At 41.8% G+C, this 20,582-nt stretch overlaps 1 protein-coding gene across 1 annotated transcript in view; it reads right to left on the bottom strand.

The window, feature by feature from the left end:
• The window catches only part of LOC134323347 (protein unc-13 homolog C-like), a 211,599-nt gene that overhangs the window by 32,734 nt on the left and 158,283 nt on the right, over positions 1–20,582 (bottom strand). Inside the window, exons 22-29 of the mRNA XM_063004851.1 lie at positions 18,362–18,505; positions 15,313–15,390; positions 11,960–12,037; positions 10,553–10,579; positions 7,645–7,733; positions 7,079–7,219; positions 5,782–5,905; positions 5,087–5,146 (exon numbers count right to left, since the gene is read on the bottom strand). Coding sequence (XP_062860921.1) covers positions 5,087–5,146; positions 5,782–5,905; positions 7,079–7,219; positions 7,645–7,733; positions 10,553–10,579; positions 11,960–12,037; positions 15,313–15,390; positions 18,362–18,505 — 741 coding nt within the window. The remainder of the gene's footprint in view (positions 1–5,086; positions 5,147–5,781; positions 5,906–7,078; positions 7,220–7,644; positions 7,734–10,552; positions 10,580–11,959; positions 12,038–15,312; positions 15,391–18,361; positions 18,506–20,582) is intronic.

Genomic DNA, 20,582 nt, shown 5'->3' with positions numbered 1-20,582 from the left:
TTCCCAATCGCTTCCACTGTTATAATAGCACTGACAGTCCACTGTGGAATATTTAGTAGTGAGGAAATTTCATGACTGGACTTGTTGCACAGGTGGCATCACGGTACCACGCTGGAATTCACTGCGCTCCTGAGAGCGACCCGTTCTTTCAGTAATGTGTGTAGAAGCAGTCTGCATGCCGAGGTGCTTGGTTTTATACACCTGAATTCAATGATTTGGATGGGTGAGTGAATACTTTTGGAAATATAGTGTATGTATTGGGAAAGTCTTGAGACCTTGGAAAGTTCATCTGAGTTTCTGCTTCCTAAAGCTGCCAGAGCTGGAACTGAAGTGAAATAATTTAGGAGCAACAACAGCTCGGCCATGAAGCCACACTGAGCTACACGAGCAACACACAAGCTTAGAATCACCATGCGCAATGACAAGCAAGATTGGTGTAAAGCACACATCTGTTGGACTCTAGAGCATTGAAACAGTCCCACACTAAAAATCCTGTGCCTCATAAAAGATTAAAGTAAATTAAATATTACATTTTATTTCTTTATTCTGACACAGTTATTCTCAGTATTTCTTATTTATAAGTGTTTATAAGTATCTGATATTGCGGGGCACAAACCTCATCTTTTATATCGAGCGTACGGTGACAATAAAGCCGCTCAGTTTCATTCCTGTGAGCGGAACAAGGTGTGATCGCCTCAAGATTAAAAAAGTAAATCTAATATTAATGTCACTTTTCTGAAGGTAACAGAATTAGAAGATAGAGAACGAAATAAAGGACAGCACGACTTTTACTTTTACATTAACTCGGCTGACTAACTCCAGGGTGGACTGACGAACGTCCATTCAGCACCCACCCCGTTACAGCTCACTGTTTACCTGAGGACCAGTGCAGGTCTGTGATCGACGCCTACAGTACGAGGTCTCTGTCTTTACTGGGACTGACGGGTACGGATACCAAATCTCTGTACCTCTGACGGGTACAAAGGCCACGCTTCCATCACTGGGAAAGACAGGTAAACAGGAAACACCTCCGTCACTGGGAATGACACTGGGAATGTCAGTTCAGGTAAAAAAGGTCCAAACTGTCTTTACTGAGACTGACAGGTACAAAGGTCCCACCATACAGGGTTCGAATCTCTTTCACTGGGACTGACAGGTACAAAGGTCACACCATACTGGGTTCCTACTGACAGGTACATGTTTTTACTTCTCTTATGTACCCTCTTTTTAGAAGTGACTTTTATTTCCCTTAAATTATAAAGTAGAGCTTTTTAAATTCTTTATATTACTCTGATCCTTATAGAGTTATAAAGAGCTGCAGTAAAGTGAAGGAAAATAAAGTAAATAAGTAACTAAAGTAAGTAAGTAAAGTAAGTAAGTAAAGTAAGTAATTAAAGTGTAAGTAAAGTAAGCAAGTAAATAAGTAAGTAAGTAAAGTAAGTGAGTAAAGTAAGTAAAGTAAGTAAGTAAAGTGTAAGTAAGTAAGTAAATAAGTAAGTAAAGTAAGTAAGTAAAGTGTAAGTAAGTAAAGTAAGTGAGTAAAGTAAGTAAAGTAAGTAAAGTAAGTAAGTAAAGTGTAAGTAAGCCAGTAAATAAGTAAGTAAAGTAAGTAATTAATTAAGTAAATAATTAAGCAAGTAATTATGTAAGTAATTAAGTGAGTAATTAAGTAAGTAAATAATTAAGTAAGTAATTAAGTAAGTAAATAATTAAGTACTTAACTTAGTAAATAAGTAAATGAAGTAAATAAGTGAATAATTAGGTACATAAATAAGTAATTAAGTAAGTAAGTAATTAAGTAAATAATTAAGTGAGTAAGTAGTTGAATGAATAAGTAGGTAAGTAATTAAGTAAGTGAGTAATTGAATAAATAAGTAAGTAAATAATTAAGCAAGTAATTAAGTAAATAAATAAATAATTAAGTAAGGAATTGAGTAAGCAATTGAATAAATAAGTAAGTAAGTAATTAAGTAAGTAAATAAATAAATAAGTAAATAATTAAGTAATTCATTAAGTAGGTAATTGAATAAATAAGTAGGTAGGTAATTAAGTAATTAGGTAAGTAAGTAATTAAATAAGTAAATAGTTAAGTAATGATTTAAGAAAGTAATTAAATAAATAAGTAAGTAAATAATTAATTAAGTGAGTAAGCAATTGAATAAATAAGTAGGTAAGTAAGTAAGTAAGTAAGTAAGTAAGTAAGTAAGTAAGTAAGTAAATAAATAAATAAATAAATAAATAAATAAATAAATAAATAAATAAATTTATGGTCACACCATGTTAAGAACACTTAATCTGGTCCCAGCTCAGATGATAAGCAGGGTTTGGCTCGGTCAGTATTTGGATGGGAGTCTGGGAATACTGAGCACTCTGTGATGGATAGACGACCCGTCCAGCATGTTTCCTGTCTTTCACCCGAAAAATGTGACCCACCGTCCTCATAATATTTCTGTGTGCTAGCGGAAAATCCCGCTGCGCTACCTGTGCAGCCCGAGTGTAAAGTGTTCTGACTGTAAATATGAGAAATACGGGTTCCTGCTCGAGCCCTGTAAGAAGGCAGCTAAGTGTGGACTGGTTAACCGTCTGAGCCACGACTGGGTGCTGTGGGCGAGTGAACAGTAATTACTGAGCAGCTCAGCGGAACAGCAGGAGTTAAAACGGTAGCGTGATGGAGGCTAGAACCCAACCGGACCACGGCGGCGATGCAGGGGACAGAACGACGGGCAGCGTGGATATAAATAAATAAAGACGGAGACGAAGTGGAGAGAATGGAGGATGAAAAATTAGACGGAGAAGTTGGTACGCAGATCTGACAGGATGAAGAATACCGGAGTAAACACCCGCCGCTTCTCTCCTCAGCACCACCTGTTCCACACTCTCCATCCCCTCCTACATCACCTCACGGGAGCTGTTCATCCGGTACCAGCTTAAACGCTGCATTTTCTCACCGCTACGTCGCTCAGGAAGTACGTTCGGCTAACGCGCTAAACAAATGAATCACGGCGCTAATGATAATGCATTTAATTCTAAGAAATGAGCGTGATAATGCTAATGCACGACACTAATCATGCTTAGTTTTTGGAACGTAGAGAATGGGCGGACGTGCCTCGGAAACGAGAATTTACGAGGGCGATTCAGCCCCAACACACCTATAAAAAAAATAGAGCCGCTGATCAGAATCTCAATCTGTCACTAAAAGCCACAGCTTCACTTACCATATAGAAGCACTTTAGTTCTACAATTACTGACTGTAGTCCATCTGTTTATCTACATGCTTTTTTTAACCTGCTTTCACCCTGTTCTTCAATGGTCAGGACCACCACAGGACCACCACAGAGCAGGTATTATTTAGGTGGTGGATGATTCTCAGCACTGCAGTGACACTGACATGGTGGTGGTGTGTTAGTGTGTGTTGTGCTGGTATGAGTGGATCAGACACAGCAGCGCTGCTGGAGTTTTTAAACACCGTGTCCACTCACTGTCCACTCTATTACACACTCCTACCTGGTTGGTCCACCTTGTAGATGTAAAGTCAGAGACGATCGCTCATCTATTGCTGCTGTTTGAGTCGGTCATCTTCTAGACCTTCATCAGTGGTCACAGGACGCTGCCCACGGGGCGCTGTTGGCTGGATATTTTTGGTTGGTGGGCTATTCTCAGTCCAGCAGTGACAGTGAGGTGTTTAAAAACTCCAGCAGCACTGCTGTGTCTGATCCACTCATACCAGCACAACACACACTAACACACCACCACCATGTCAGTGTCACTGCAGTGCTGAGAATCATCCACCACCTAAATAATACCTGCTCTGTAGTGGTCCTGTGGGGGTCCTGACCATTGAAGAACAGCATGAAAGGGGGTAACAAAGCATGCAGAGAAACAGATGGACTACAGTCAGTAATTGTAGAACTACAAAGTGCTTCTATATGGTAAGTGGAGCTGATAAAATGGACAGAGAGTGTAGAAACAAGGAGGTGGTTTTAATGTTACCATGTTTTAATGAAAACAGGCAGGGTTGCCAGATACCTTTCAGAAATCCCACACATTCACCAAAAATAGTAGCTTAAAAGCAGCCCAATTTATTTGCTCCTTCCTGCTCAACAAATATGAGCAACATGTAAATTATTTATGTTATCGTCATCTATAAATATTAATATTAGTCGTCTATTTATATTAAATTGCTATGTCGTTGCCTGAAATGTGCTTAACGATCCCCCCTAAGTGATCTACCGCTGCAATACCCGAAAGGCACGCCATGCATGCGGCTAACTTGCCTTCCGTTCCATTTAGGTTTGACTGTTCTGTAATGGTTAACCAAATCAGTATGGTGGGTTCGAACAAATTAAAACACAGCAGTCATATCCAATCCGTAGCGCAACGACGTCAACTAGGTCACGTGACGTGGAAATTCGGCTAGCTGGGAGGGAAAAACGTAGAACTGGCAACACTGACCCCAGGAAACGTGGACGTCATGGCACAACTGGAGAAAATACGAGTGGCGGAAAGAAGCTGTGATATTTATGGAAACCTTCCACCTGGAGCGCATCATTAAGAGAGGAACGACTCTTAACGAGGGTGGACTGACGAACCCGTTACAGCTCACTGTTTACCTGAGGGTCGGTGCAGGTCCGTGATTGACGGCTTCATTTATTTAAAATACAGAAGCTCCAGTGATCTGCATCAAGCCTAAAAAATTTTCCTTAAGGCTAAAAATAAGAAGAACGACCGCAGTATGGAGCCACAAATAGATTTACAATCAGATCTACGAGTGAGATGGTGCGTCGGGTCCCTATCTGTACAGGAGCCACCCTGATTAGAGAGAGTGCTGTTAATAAGATCTGCTCGAACCCTCCAGCAGTCTCCACACTGACCACAGTCGGCCACTGTCAGCAAAACGTTAGTCTTTAAATGCTTCATTAAAGGAAGAAACGTCTTCATTTAGGTGTTTTCACTAAAATAACCTTTATAGAGTCGAAGTACAAGAGATGTAAAGCTTTAGAAACCTATAGCAGAATAGTTCATGCAAGTGACTTCCTCAGTCAGTCCAGGTTATCAGACAGACCCTGTCGGATCTAAACCATCGTACCTTGAGTTTGGAGAGCTGTCCCAGGTCCTTGGCTGCATTGAAGATCATCTGAGCTCCTTGCTGTACAAGAGAAACCAGAAGGAAGAATTCATGAGCGTAACTCCTGCTGACTCTCCTGCAGCTGCTTCATTAATGATCCATGTGTTTGGGACGAGTCGGGACTGAGACTGAACAGCAGGCAAGGACTCGCTAATGCGCTGATGCACTCACAAATCTCGGCTGTGCTACAGACCTGTCCGGGTGCCTAACAGGCACGGTTTACAAATGGAGGGGCGGTCAAGAGGGTTCTTTATTGCTGCTGCAAATGCGACCTCTGCTGGCTGGTCGAGGCAGCTGCACGAGTGGTGGGTGGATCACAGAGAGCATAGCGTGACTCTCCATACAGGGCAGAAGTGTAACTTTGGGAACTGGAAATGACTAAATTAATTTATATATATATATATATATATACAGTATATATATATATATATATATATATATATATATATATATATATATAAAATTAATATATATTATAAATATTCATATATACATTAAAACTACATTATATAGCCAAAAGTATTCGGACACCAGACTGTGAGCTTGCTGGACGTCCCATTTTGAGCTTTTTAGCTGGGCTTCTCACAAGACTTTGAAGTACGTCTGCAGGAATTATAGTCGATGCCCGGTGTGTGGACTCGGCACAGACGTCTTACCGTTTGGTCGGACAGCGGAGGCAGGACGATCTGTCTCTCGATGGTGTTGAGGACGATCTTCCAGAGCTCCTTCAGCACCCGCTTCAGCACCGTCTTCTCACAGATCTTGGCGAACAGGATGAGGCTGCGGGAGGACAGAGAGATTAACGAAGAGCCGAGCAGAGTATCTACACCGTTTTTTCGGTGGAAACACGTGGAACTGGTTCAAACTTTTGGTGGAAAAGGGGTAACAGAGAACCATGTCGCGCACTGAGAGTCACGCACTGATGTTTATTATTCCCCGTCTGCATGCAGTGGCATCGATCAGCCAGCAGAGGCCGTAACTGCAGCAGTTATGAGGCCACGGACAAGCCGATCATTCTCTGCTCTGTCGATAACGGAGCAGAGATTTAAACTCACAAGCTCGAGATGTCAGCACTGTTGGGGTAACGAGTCTTAATTCAGTAACGATCCAGTGTGTGTTAGTGTTAATAACTAGTGAATTAAACACAGCTGATTGTCGTTCACTCAGACAGATTGACTGTGGATGCTTTAATATTTATTTATTTATTTATTTACTTATTTTATATACTTAATTGTTTTATTATTAATTAGTTTATTTTATTATTTATTTATTTAAGTATTTTATTATTTATTTTATTATTAATTAGTTTATTTTATTATTTATTTATTTTATTATTTATGTATTGTATTATTAATTAATTTATTTTATTATTTATTCAATAATTTATTTTATTTTTTATTTATTAATTATTGTATTCTATTATTTATTTATTTATTTATTTTATCATTTTATTATTTTATTATTTATTTATTTTATTAATTATTTATTTTTTTAATTATTTATTTATTGTATTATTTTATGATTTTATTCTTTCTTTCTTTCTTTCTTTCTTTCTTTCTTTCTTTCTTTCTTTCTTTCTTTCTTCATTTTACTTCATTATTTATTTCTTTATTTAATTTAATTATTTAATTATTGATTTTATTATTTCTTTATTGATTTTATTATTTCTTTCTTTCTTTATTTTATTATTTCTTTATTTTATTATTTCTTTATTTTGTTTATTTTATTATTTTATTATTCTTTATTTTAATATTTCTTAATTTTTTTTATTTTATTATTTATTCATTTTATTATTTATTTATTATATTATACTATATATTTATTATATTATATTATTAATTTCTTTATTTTTTAAATATTTATTTATTATTTATTTATTTATTTTATTATATATTTATTATTTATTTATTTATTTTATAATATATTTATTTCTTTATTTATTTAAGTTCTCACTTTTTGTCCAGCAGGTCCATGAGGGGACGGAGGACAGTTTCAGCATCCATGGCGGCGTTGCTTTTGTTGGCGCCGTTGCTCTTCATCTGTAGGAGCTCCTGATTCATCTGCTTCACACAGTCCTCTATCACCACCTTAAAGCTACGTACAAAACACACACACACACACACAAACACACAAACACACACACACACACACACACACATACAGTGGATTCAGTAAGTGTTGTAGGTGTTGTGGATTTGATTTTGAATGAACATAATTGTAATTTTGGGATGCAGTGTGGAGCAGTGGGTAGCAAGAAGGGTTTGGGTTCGATTCCCTGGCCGGACATTGTCAAAATTACCCTGGTCAGGGTCACGGTGGGTCTGATCCATTGGGTGAAAGGCAGGACACACCCCGGACAGGTCACCAGTCCATCACAACACACACACACTTACACACTAAGAAACCCACACAGACACAGGGAGAACATGCAAACTCCACACAGAAAGAACCCGGACCACCCAGCCGGCGAATCGAACCCAAGACCTTCTTGTTTGTAAGGTTATAAGTGTGTGTGTTACCTGGATCCAAACACAGCGCTCAGTTCATCCAGAACCGTGTTGAGTTTATTCTGCAGTTCCTTCAGTAACTCGCTGGCCTCTGCGTCCAGCTACGACACACACACACACACACACACACACACACACACACACACGTCGTGAACGTAGAGCTTGTCATGTGATACGGGTGGTGTGGGAACACACGTGTCTCAGCCGCACATGCTCAGTTCATGTATGTACTGAATAGAAACGCTGTTACGCTCGTCGTCCACTAACGTCTGGCTATAGCGCACATATAAACATTTATTACTACATACATACACTATATGACCAAAAGTATCTGGACACCTGACCATGAGCTTGTTGGACGTCTCATTTATAAGATAGATAAATAGACAGACAGACAGATATACAGACAGACAGGCAAACAGATAGACAGACAAACAGGTAGGTAGATAGATAGACAAACAAATAGACACATAGACAAACAGACAGCGAGACAAACAAATAGACAGACAGATAGATGCATAGATATATATATAGAGAGAGAGATAGACAGACAGATATACAGACAGACAGAAATACAGACAGGCAGATAGACAGATAGACAGACAGACATGTAGGTAGACAGGTAGGTAGGCAAACAGACAGATAGACAAACAAATAGACAGACAGGCAGATAGACAGACAGACAGGTAAATAGATAGATAGATTGATTGATAGATAGATAGATAGATAGATAGATAGATAGATAGATAGATAGATAGATAGATAGATAGATAGATAGATAGATAGATAGATAGATAGATAGATAGATAGATAGATAGATAGATAGACAGACATATATACAGACAGACAGGCAGATAGACAGACAGGCAAATAGACAGATAGGCAGACAGACATGTAGGTAGACAGGTAGGTAGACAAACAGACAGATAGATAGACAAACAAATAGATAGACAGACAGATAGACAGACAGATAGATAAACAGACAAACAGGTACATAGACAGATTAGATAAATAGATAGACAGATAGACAGACAGACAGACAGATAGACAAACAAATAGACAGGCAAGTAGACAGATAAACATACAGGTAGGTAGATAGACAGACAGACAGATAGACAGACAGGTAGATAGCTATATATAGAATCTAAAAGCTTTTACAATCTATAAAACGTGGTTTATCAAGACGGAAGAGCAAAATACCTTATATACGTTCAAATTATATAAACTGTATGGTCAAAAGTATTGGGACACCCAGAAAAAGTGACTGGTGTTGTAGTTGGACAGATCACAAAAAGCTTAGAGGTCACTGTACTTTAATATTGTTTGTTTTTTAAATCATCCGACAAGCTCATGCTCAGGTGTCCAAATACTTTTGGCCATATAGTGTATTTGGTCCAGCAGATCTTCTATAAACGTCTCTTACAAGTCAATACAAACTTCTGACCAAACCGTTCATGAGATGCATAAAGATCATCGTTCATTTCACTTAAACGGTCATTCCATCATTCTAACGTAGCGGTCCGTCCGCGGTGCATGGCAGGAAGCCGTGCTGAGGTCAGAGGGGTCATTCGGCCGTTTCGGGCGGGTTTCATGCCTGATTCAAGCGGGTAACGTTTCATGCTCCTGGATGTCTAAGGAGAAACGCGAGGGAGCTAAAACCAGTGGCAGCGTGCGGATATTCAGGTGGTCTGATCCACACAGCTCGCGTTGGGACCCGGGCGTGTCTCAATACTTAGCATGTACTTTACACCAATGCTTATAGATGGTTTACATACGTGGTGAAATCTGGGTACAATTGAAATAGATCTAGAAAGCAAAACGATGACAAGCTCAGGTGAAAAATAATATTTAAATTCATCGCCACACGAACCAAAGTGTTTTTAAAGCATGTCTTCCCAATTTAGTCATTAAAACCACCTCCATGTTTCTACACTCACTGTCCATTTTATCAGCTCCACTTACCATATAGAAGCACTTTGTAGTTCTACAATTACTGACTGTAGTCCATCTGTTTCTCTGCATGCTTTGTTAGCCCCCTTTCATGCTGTTCTTCAATGGTCAGGACCCCCACAGGACCACCACAGAGCAGGTATTATTTAGGTGGTGGATCATTCTCAGCACTGCAGTGACACTGACATGGTGGTGGTGTGTTAGTGTGTGTTGTGCTGGTATGAGTGGATCAGACACAGCAGCGCTGCTGGAGTATTTAAATACCTCACTGTCACTGCTGGACTGAGAATAGTCCACCAACCAAAAAATCCAGCCAACAGCGACCCGTGGGCAGCGTCCTGTGACCACTGATGAAGGTCTAGAAGATGACCGACTCAAACAGCAGCAATAGATGAGCGATCGTCTCTGACTTTAGGAGTGTCAGAGTGGACAGTGAGTGGACACGGTATTTAAAAACTCCAGCAGCGCTGCTGTGTCTGATCCACTCATACCAGCACAACACACACTAACACACCACCACCATGTCAGTGTCACTGCAGTGCTGAGAATGATCCACCACCTAAATAATACCTGCTCTGTGGTGGTCCTGTGGGGGTCCTGACCATTGAAGAACAGGGTGAAAGGGGGTAACAAAGCATGTAGAGAAACATATGGACTACAGTCAGTAATTGTAGAACTACAAAGTGCTTCTATATGGTAAGTGGAGCTGATAAAATGGACAGTAAGTGTAAAAACAAGGAGGTGGTCAAATGTTATGGCTGATGGGTGTATATATATATTGTTTACACTTGTTATGAATCTGAAGTGGAAACAACTACTGATAAAAGGATCAGTAAGTATGGAGACACGCTTCGAGTCGGAACGCAGCCGTGAAGCGCCGGACCCCTGAAACAAGAGCGGATGCGTAACGATGCCGCGGGACCCTGTCAGCATCTAATGAAGAGGTAAAGAAGGAGAGGCGCTCACACACCTTACAGAAGGTCACGACCCCCTCCTCCTGGTACAAGAGCCCAGAAGTGACGGGGACCACGAGAAACCACAAGAAAGAAAAGGACAAAAAGAACAAGAGACATTTTCACAGTGTCACACCGAGAGACAGAGGAGGAGAGAAAGTGCAGACGGGGTGGAGATGAGAGAGAGATTCTTCTACTCAAGTATTCAAACGGCTTTGAAAAAATACTCGATTAATAAAGAGAGAGAGGAAGAGTGAGAGAAATGGTGAAGCATGAGAGAGGAAAAGAGACAAATAGTGAGAAACAGTAACGAAAGACTCTGGAACACACGTGCATGTTAGTACGTGATGCTACCCAGATATGGAAAGGAGGAGGATGGGACCAACCACAGAGCAAGTAAAATGGACATTATGCCATCGCAGGCCGCTTCTTTTCACCTGCCAGGATCAGGCTCTCACAGAGGACAGGATCACGTAGGGAGAGGAACCTTGTTTCAGCCATTGTCCCGCCCCCTATAGACACACAGCCAATCGTGTGCCGGTGTAGATGCCCGGTCGGCTGATAGCAAAGCTTGAGATCTCAGAACTAATAGGTTAGCGGCCATAGCGTGTCCCGGACTGAAATTACATTTACTTTTATCCAAAGTGACTTACAGTACTGTGACAGAATACAGTCTGAGCAATTGAGGCTTAAGGGCCTTGCTCAAGGGCCCAACAGAAGCAACCTGGCAGTGGCGAGGCTTGAACTAGCGACCTTTTGATTACTACAACTACTCTAATTATTTATTAAATTCTTTATTTGTTTGTTTTGCGTTTGTTCTATTCGTTTGTTCTTGTATAATCAGATAGAATCTTTTATGGTTGCCAGATTGAATGGTTTTGGACAGTTTCTACACAGGACGTCCCTCCCTGACCCAACCTGCACTGAGGGTGCACTGATGTGTGTTTCCTTTGGGAAACACCCCGACCTAGGATTCAAACCCCCGCACTTCGGGAACTGCTGTTTCCAACAGCTTGGCTTTTACCATTAAGCCACACCAGCTCTCGTATGGTTGCCAGATCTTCTCAAATTTTAAAAACTTATAATCAGATAAAATCTTTTTTATGGTTGCCAGATTGAATGATTTTAGACAGTTTTTACACAGGACGTCCCTCCCTGACCCGACCCTCCGTGGCATTTACATTAAGCCACACCAGCTTCTGTATGGTTGCCAGATCTTGTCTCTTCTTTTTCTTGCTCAGTGGACCATCTCCAGGTCTTGGTGAAGACCATCAATCAGGGTACAGAGATCCAATTTTAGTACAGCAACAAAAAAGAGTAGACGGAGACATACTGTACTAGAACGTAGACGTGTTTACCGCGTTCTCTCTGAGCACTTCGTCGCTCTATTGTGTTTAGTGAGCGTTACGTTCTCCGACACTCACCTGCTTCCCTCCCATGGACTCGAACATCTTCTCCAGCTGAACCCGGAGCTGCTGGATGTTGTTCAAGAGGATGCAGGGCTGTCAGACAAAACACAAACACAAATACGTCAGATATTCTATTTTTTATTGTTATTATTTTTCCCATTCGCACCCAAATCCATTCACAACCGATTGGACTTTATATTTCTCTCGTCATGTATGAAGCTTTTCTTCATGTCTTCATAAACAAACTTTGTGCACAAGGTACAGTCATGCTGAGACTTCCCTAAACTGCTGCTGCAAAGAAGGAAACATATCATTTCTTTCATACAACTGATTTAATAAACCAGTTAGCAACTGTTGTGGCTGAAACACATAATAATAAATAATAATAATACATTTTATTTGTAACAGGCTTTACATTTGAAACAAATCTCAAAGTGCCACAAGATAAAAGACATCACTACAAAAAAATAATAAATAAACAATTTAAAAGATAGCAGCAATCACTACATTAATTAAAAATTACTCATACGTTCTGCTAAAAAGAAAGGTTTTGAGTCTCTTTTTAAAAGTCCCCACCGTCTGTGGTGCCCTCAGATGGTCAGGGAGGACATTCCAAAGGCGAGGGGCAGCAGAACAGAAGGCCCGATTACTCAAGGTACTGAGCTTTGTTCTTGGGGACAGAAGGCGATTTTAATTTGTAGAGCGGAGGGATCGGAGTGAGGTTTGTGTGGTGAGCAGTTCTTTCAAATAGGTGGGAGCATATCCATAAATACACTGGTGAGTGAGGAGGGAGACCTTGTATTCAATCCTGACAGAGACGGGGAGCCAGTGAAGAGAACGGAGAATAGGTGTGATATGCTCATATTTTTGCGCTCTCATCAGGATCCTAGCGGCGCTGTTCTGAATGCTCTGTAATCTCTGAAGACTTTGGCTAGAAATCCCAACGAGAAGTAAATTGCAGTAGTCCAGTCTGGAGGAGACAAAAGCCTGCACCAGCTTTTCAGCATCTGATAGAGTGAGAGTGGGACGAAGTTTGGCAATATTTCTGAGATGATAAAAAGATATCTTGCAGAGGTGCTTAATATGGGTATCAAAGGTGAGATGTGAGTCAAATCTTACACCAAGATTGATGACTGATGAGGAGATGGGAATATTGTGACCAGAAAAAGTAATGCTGTTTATGGAAGATGACTGAATCTGATGCGGCGTGCCGACTAAGATTGCTTCAGTTTTGGCGCTATTCAACTGGAGAAAATTGTGTTTCATCCACATCTGTATTTCCTCCAGACAGGCAGTTGATGAAAATGATGATGATTAAGAGGAGTGTGTGTTGATTTTTAAATGCAGTTGTATGTCATCAGCATAGCAATGAAATGAAATTCCATGGTGACTAATGACATGACCATGCGGGAGCATGTAAAGATTGAAAAGGATGTGGCCCAGAACTGACCCCTGTGGAACTCCGCAGGTCACAGTATGTGTCTGGGACCTTGCATTTCCGTGGGAAAAATACTCGGTTCTGTCACTGAGGTAGGATTGAAACCAGGAAAAGGCAGTGTCCGTGAGAGCGATAAATCAAGGAGGATGAGCAGGGAAGGTGAGCCGGCGTCAGCTGCCATCAATAGATCATTTGTGACTCTGACCAAAGCTGTTTCGGTGCTGTAAGCAGAACGGAATCCACATGAATTTAATAATTAGAAGGGGCGTCCCAATGTGCTCCGACATCAGTGAGTCTTGGCCGCCCAACAACCTGTTGTTGGTTTGTCCCTTACTAGACCAGTCGTCTGGCCACAACAGTTTGGCCCTTATCAAAGTCCCTCAGGTCTTTACTACGAGGAACCTCCATCAGCCTGACATCTAATAGATCCCTTATACTTACATGCACCATTATTATAAAACAGGCCTTGTGGTGTCTACGATTGGAAGATGTGGATGTCAATCAAACGCGATGGACCAATTAGAATTTTTTTTCCATCCGATCCAGTGATTTGGGCCAATATCGGACCGATGCAGATACCGAGTATCGGATCAGTGCCAGCCCTAGTATTTTCTGATTACGGTGGATGGTTGACCTGGGTGATTCAAATACCAATGTCCAATCTCCAAGACCCAACGTAGACTATAGGTAGTTTACAACAGAGTTATGACATCACAATATATAAACAATATACATTTAGCCTATTGATTATCCCGTCCCATCACGTCTTCTGAATGAAATGTAACGTCCCTCTTGGCTCACTGAGGCCCCCTGGTTGGGAGCCACTCAAGCACAACAGCATACACACACATTTATTAAACTGATGATAACGAGTTTCTAATTTTGACTGTTAAATGCTTGAGTGGCTCCTGGAACAAAGAACCTTTCAGATTTGTTTGTTTTTGCTCCTGGGACTGGAACCCGAGGGAAGCAGCTCCAGTCTGTGGATAAAGAGGATTAGAAGAATCTCTGATTATATTTTCAGTCTTTCTGAGCGTGTGATTATCAGACGTCTCATTGACACCGCTTTTGTCCCTTTCCTATCACACTACATGGACAAAAGTATTGGGACACCCCTTCTAATTATTGAATTCAAGTGTTTCAGCCACAGCAGGTGCAAACAGGAGTAATAAATTTATTATATAAAGGAAATTATATGCTTTAAACTTTGCAGCAACAGTTTAGGGAAGGCTCTTTCCTGAGGAAAGGTTTTGCACAGGTCTGGAATGAACTGGAACATCAATTAAGGCTTTTTTGACCACCTGAACAGGCACAAATTCCTGCCGACCTACACCAAAGTCTTGTGAGAAGCCTTCTCAGACAAGCGTTTGTTGTTCTAGCTGAATAGATCACATAAATGTCGCTGTATTTTAATACCGTTTGTCCAACAAGCTCACAGTCAGGTGTCCAAATACTTTTGGCCATACAGTTTATTTAATAATAAACACTTTGCAGGCTATAATCAATCCTATACTTCTTTACATTAGCCTTTACTTGTGCTCTTTATGGCCGAAAGTATGTGGACGCTTCTCTTAATAAAATTTTTTAGGTTCATATTGTGTAGTCACGGTGGCTCGGTGGGTGGCACTGTCGCCTCTCAGCAAGAAGGTCCTGGGTTCGATCCCCAGGCGGGGCGGTCCGGGTCCTTTCTGTGTGGAGTCTGTGTGCATGTTCTTCCCGTATCTGCGGCTCTGGTTTCCTCCCACAGTCCAAAAATGTGCGGTCAGCTTAATTGGAGACACTGAATTGCCCTATAGGTGTGTGTGTGTGCCCTGCGATGGACTGGCGCCCCATCCAGGGTGTTACTGTGTGCCTTGCGCCCATTGACAAGGCTCCAGCAGACCCTAATCCCCCCGACCCTAATTGGATAAGCGGATAAGCAAGTACTCACCAATTTGTCTTTGCTCAGATGGTTGCTGAAGTCTTTGGAGATGATGGCGGCGTACTGCAGGAGAACTTTGTTGATGGTCTGTGACAGAAACGTTATAATATAATCACAAAAAAAATCACACACACAAATACAAGCATTCTGAACATTAAGGTCCTTGCTCAGGGGTCCAACATTACCAACGTGGTGAATCTTCTGATTACTAGTCCAGTACCTTAACCACTAAGCTACCATCATGTAAGATTAACAATTCAATTCAACAGGACCCCCCTCCTGAATCACTAAGGCACTGCTGCCACAAAAGCACAACAACATACACAACACGTTTATTAAACTGATATTAAACATGACATTAAAACCACCTCCTTATTTCTACACTCACTGTCCATTTTATCAGCTCCACTTACCATATAGAAGCACTTTGTAGTTGTACAATTACTGACTGTAGTCCATCTGTTTCTCTACATACTTTGTTACCCTCCTTTCATGCTGTTCTTCAATGGTCAGGACCCCCACAGGACCACCACAGAGCAGGTATTATTTAGGTGGTGGATCATTCTCAGCACTGCAGTGACACTGACATGGTGGTGGTGTGTTAGTGTGTTTTGTGCTGGTATGAGTGGATCAGATACAGCAGCACTGCTGGAGTTTTTAAACACCGTGTCCACTCACTGTTCCTGCTAGACTGAGAATAGTCCACCAACCAAATGTATATCCAGCCAACAGCGCCCCGTGGGCAGCGTCCTGTGACCACTGATGAAGGTCTAGAAGATGACCGACTCAAACAGCAGCAATAGATGAGCGATCGTCTCTGACTTTACATCTACAAAGTGGACCAACTAGGTAGGAGTGTCTAATAGAGTGGACAGTAAGTGGACACTGTGTTTAAAAACTCCAGCAGTGCTGCTGTGTCTGATCCACTCATACCAGCACAACACACACTAACACACCACCACCATGTCAGTGTCACTGCAGTGCTGAGAATCATCCACCACCTAAATAATACCTGCTCTGTGGGGGTCCTGACCATTGAAGAACAGCATGAAAGGGGGCTAACAAAGCATGTAGAGAAACAGATGGACTACAGTCAGTAATTGTAGAACTACAAAGTGCTTCTATATGGTAAGTGGAGCTGATAAAATGGACAGTGCGTGTAGAAACAAGGAGGTGGTTTTAATGTTATGGCTGATCGTTGTATCGCTGATGGCTGTCACGTTTAATACAGAGCAGTAGGGAAAACTCTGAGGAGAGACAGACGCACCCTCTGACGTGAAGGAAACTAAGAACTATAAGAACTGAAAGGCTGAAAGAAGAAGCATGAAATTTATCCACAACTATTAAAGTACCGCGTCTCTAAAGTAAACAGGGTTATAAATCTCTCTCTTATTAATCTTTAGCTTAGCCAAAACACCTGTAGCACGTCACCTACTCTCTCTCTCTCTCTCTCTCTCTCTCTCTCTCCCATTACTTTAAATGGTCTCTCGCCCATCGTCTCTCGATCCGTAATCTCTTAATTACAGAACCGAAACACACAGAGCTAAAATACGGTGCTGGTCCCCCAACAGCTCCTCCCGAGGGTTAGTACCCCACCTGAAATATTACTGTGTGTGTGTGTGTGTGTGTGTGTGTGTGCAAGTGTGTGTGTGTGTATGTATGTGTGTGTGTGTGTGTGTGTGCAAGTGTGTGTGTGTGTTTAAGTGTGTGTGTGTGTGTGTGTGCAAGTGTGTGTGTGTGTGTGTTTAAGTGTGTGTGTGTGTGTGTGTGTGTGCAAGTGTGTGTGTGTGTTTAAGTGTGTGTGTGTGTGTGTGTGTGCAAGTGTGTGTGTGTGTGTGTGTGTGTTTAAGTGTGTGTGTGTGTGTGTGTGTGTGCAAGTGTGTGTGTGTGTGTTTAAGTGTGTGTGTGTGTGTGTGTGTGATGTCAGTGAGAAATGGTTTGACCTTTTTAATTAATTTCCATTCAGTATTCAGGCATCATTTACTGAGATCGACCGTCTCCATTACTGACTGGACGTGTTCTATCCTGATGGAGGTGTAAACATGGACGTGTTCTATTCTGATGGAGGTGTAAACATGGACGTGTTCTATTCTGATGGAGGTGTAAACATGGACGTGTTCTATCCTGATGGAGGTGTAAACATGGACGTGTTCTATCCTGATGGAGGTGTAAACATGGACGTGTTCTATCCTGATGGAGGTGTAAACATGGACGTGTTCTATCCTGATGGAGGTGTAAACATGGACGTGTTCTATCCTGATGGAGGTGTAAACATGGACGTGTTCTATTCTGATGGAGGTGTAAACATGGACGTGTTCTATTCTGATGGAGGTGTAAACATGGACGTGTTCTATCCTGATGGAGGTGTAAACATGGACGTGTTCTATTCTGATGGAGGTGTAAACATGGACGTGTTCTATTCTGATGGAGGTGTAAACATGGACGTGTTCTATTCTGATTGAGGTGTAAACATGGACGTGTTCTATTCTGATCGAGGAGTAAACATGGACGTGTTCTATTCTGATGGAGGTGTAAACATGGGCGTGTTCTATTCTGATCGAGGAGTAAACATGGGCGTGTTCTATTCTGATGGAGGTGTAAACATGGACATGTTCTATTCTGATCGAGGAGTAAACATGGACGTGTTCTATTCTGATCGAGGAGTAAACATGGACGTGTTCTATTCTGATCGAGGAGTAAACATGGACGTGTTCTATTCTGATCGAGGTGTAAACATGGACGTGTTCTATTCTGATCGAGGTGTAAACACGGACGTGTTCTATTCTGATCGAGGAGTGTACAGAATACTTTCTTCCCGACTCTGTGCCACCACAATCTCACCCATGTTTCATCTTCTAATACGATCCCGCCACCCAAACCTGCATTTCAGATTTAATCTACCCACCACTGTTCCACGCCAGCACCAACAGAAATGAAACCCAGACAGAGAAAATGAGATCCCTGTTCTCAACGCCGGTGGAATCAGACCTTTCGCTTCACCCGCCCGCTTCCTTAATTCCAGAAACCTGTTCTCTCCAGCGCAGGCTAGATTGCTCACCTTAGCGAACCTGCACATGAAGTGAGCGAGGGCCTGGGGGTTCGGACACTCCAGTTTCTTGATGATCTCGAAGCTCTGGTTGAGCTGGGTGAAGACGTCCACCACCGAGCAGGAGAACAGTGCGTGCTCGGACGTCTGCTGGAACTGCGGAGACAGAACACACACACACACACACACACACACACACGGAGGAACGTCAGCGTATGAATGAAGAGCTCTGATTAGCATTCGTACATGTACCAGCTGTTAGCGACATGCGGTTTGGGACTGAGTACAGCGACACGAGACGTTTAGACGCATTAATAATGTAAGAATAGAATCATACAGTAGATTCAGCGCATTAAGTATTCAGCCCCTTGACCTTTTCTCTCTACACAGACGCATTATACATCGTCCTACCCTCCCGAGAAGAGGGCGTGTCTACATTTTTTGATTCCTTAAAATGCTCCTACTGAGGCGCCTTAATTCTCAGTGATAATCTGACTGAATGACGAGGGAGCGTCCGACGCCTCCTCAGCGCTGAAGACAATCCCAGAATTCAGTGCGGCACAACTCTTCTCACAGAAAACGACAAACATGGTGGATGAGTCAATGCGGAGCAACCAATGGAGTTCTTTTCAATCAGAAATAATGACGTTTAATGTGTTTAAAGGTGCATTAGTGTAGTTTATTTGTAAATTGGGGCGTCAGGGACAGTTTAAGTGTTTTTGGTACACCGACATTCCCACCGACGTACTTCAAAGTCTTGTGAGAGGTCGTCCAACAAGCTCATGGTCGGGTGTCCAAATACTTTCGCCATGTAGTAGGCATCGTTATGTGTTTCTTTCTGAAGAATTACTTCATTAATGAAAATACACCGATCAGCCATAACATTAAAACCACCCGCTTGTTTCTACACTCACTGGCCATTTTATCAGCTCCACTTACCATATAGAAGCACTTTGTAGTTGTACAATTACTGACTGTAGTCCATCTGTTTCTCTGCATACATTTTTAACCTGCTTTCACCTTGTTCTTCAATGGTCAGGACCACCACAGAGCAGGTATTATTTAGGTGGTGGATCATTCTCAGCACTGCAGTGACACTGACATGGTGGTGGTGTGTTAGTGTGTGTTGTGCTGGTATGAGTGGATCAGACACAGAAGCGCTGCTGGAGTTTTTAAACACCTCACTGTCACTGCTGGACTGAGAATAGTCCACCAACCAAAAATATCCAGCCAACAGCGCCCCGTGGGCAGCGTCCTGTGACCACTGATGAAGGTCTAGAAGATGACCGACTCAAACAGCAGCAATAGATGAGCGATCGTCTCTGACTTTACATTTACAAGGTGGACCGACTAGGTAGGAGTGTCTTATAGAGTGGACAGTGAGTGGACACGGTATTTAAAAACTCCAGCAGCGCTGCTGTGTCTGATCCACTCATACCAGCACAACACACACTAACACACCACCACCATGTCAGTGTCACTGCAGTGCTGAGAATGATCCACCACCTAAATAATACCTGCTATGTGGTGGTCCTGTGGGGGTCCTGACCATTGAAGAACAGGGTGAATGGGGGTAACAAAGCATGTAGAGAAACAGATGGACTACAGTCAGTAATTGTAGAACTACAAAGTGCTTCTATATGGTAAGTGGAGCTGATAAAATGGACAGTGAGTGTAGAAACAAGGAGGTGGTTTTAATGTTATGGCTGATTGGTGTACATTATTTATTTATTTATTTATTCATTTTTACTAGCAGCTTTATCCTGGTCAGGGTTGTGGTGGGTACGGTACACATTCTGCTACATGCTCGGTGAACAAAATTATGAACTATATGTAGAAAATTGTTTTCATTTTATTTATATATTGCTGTAAGTATCGGTTTCTACACTGGGACGGACGCTCAGCGTTTACAGCACAGCCGATATTAGGCACCAATATTACTCGCACACCGAAGCGATAAACACAGGAACGTGATCAGGGCCGTCAGGACGGGAGGTTTTGTGTTCTAGCGCCTCATGCATATTTATGACCCGCCCTCATCCTCCGCTGAACCATGTCAGCGCTGTTACTTCATCAATCCTCATCAGTCCCGCGGGTTTCGCTTCGCCGGCTGCTCGTCTGACTGTTAATTCTAATTTCCACGCCGGAGGAGGAAGAAAATCCCGGAAACAATCATCCATTACGTAACCTGATCATTCAATTCTCTACCTTAATGGGTTTCAATCTCGGAATA

The sequence above is a fragment of the Trichomycterus rosablanca genome, chromosome 11 (assembly GCF_030014385.1).
Source record: "Trichomycterus rosablanca isolate fTriRos1 chromosome 11, fTriRos1.hap1, whole genome shotgun sequence".
NCBI classification, from domain to species: domain Eukaryota; kingdom Metazoa; phylum Chordata; class Actinopteri; order Siluriformes; family Trichomycteridae; genus Trichomycterus; species Trichomycterus rosablanca.
Note: the sequence above shows the minus strand (reverse complement) of the source record. Positions and strands in the feature narration are given on the sequence as shown.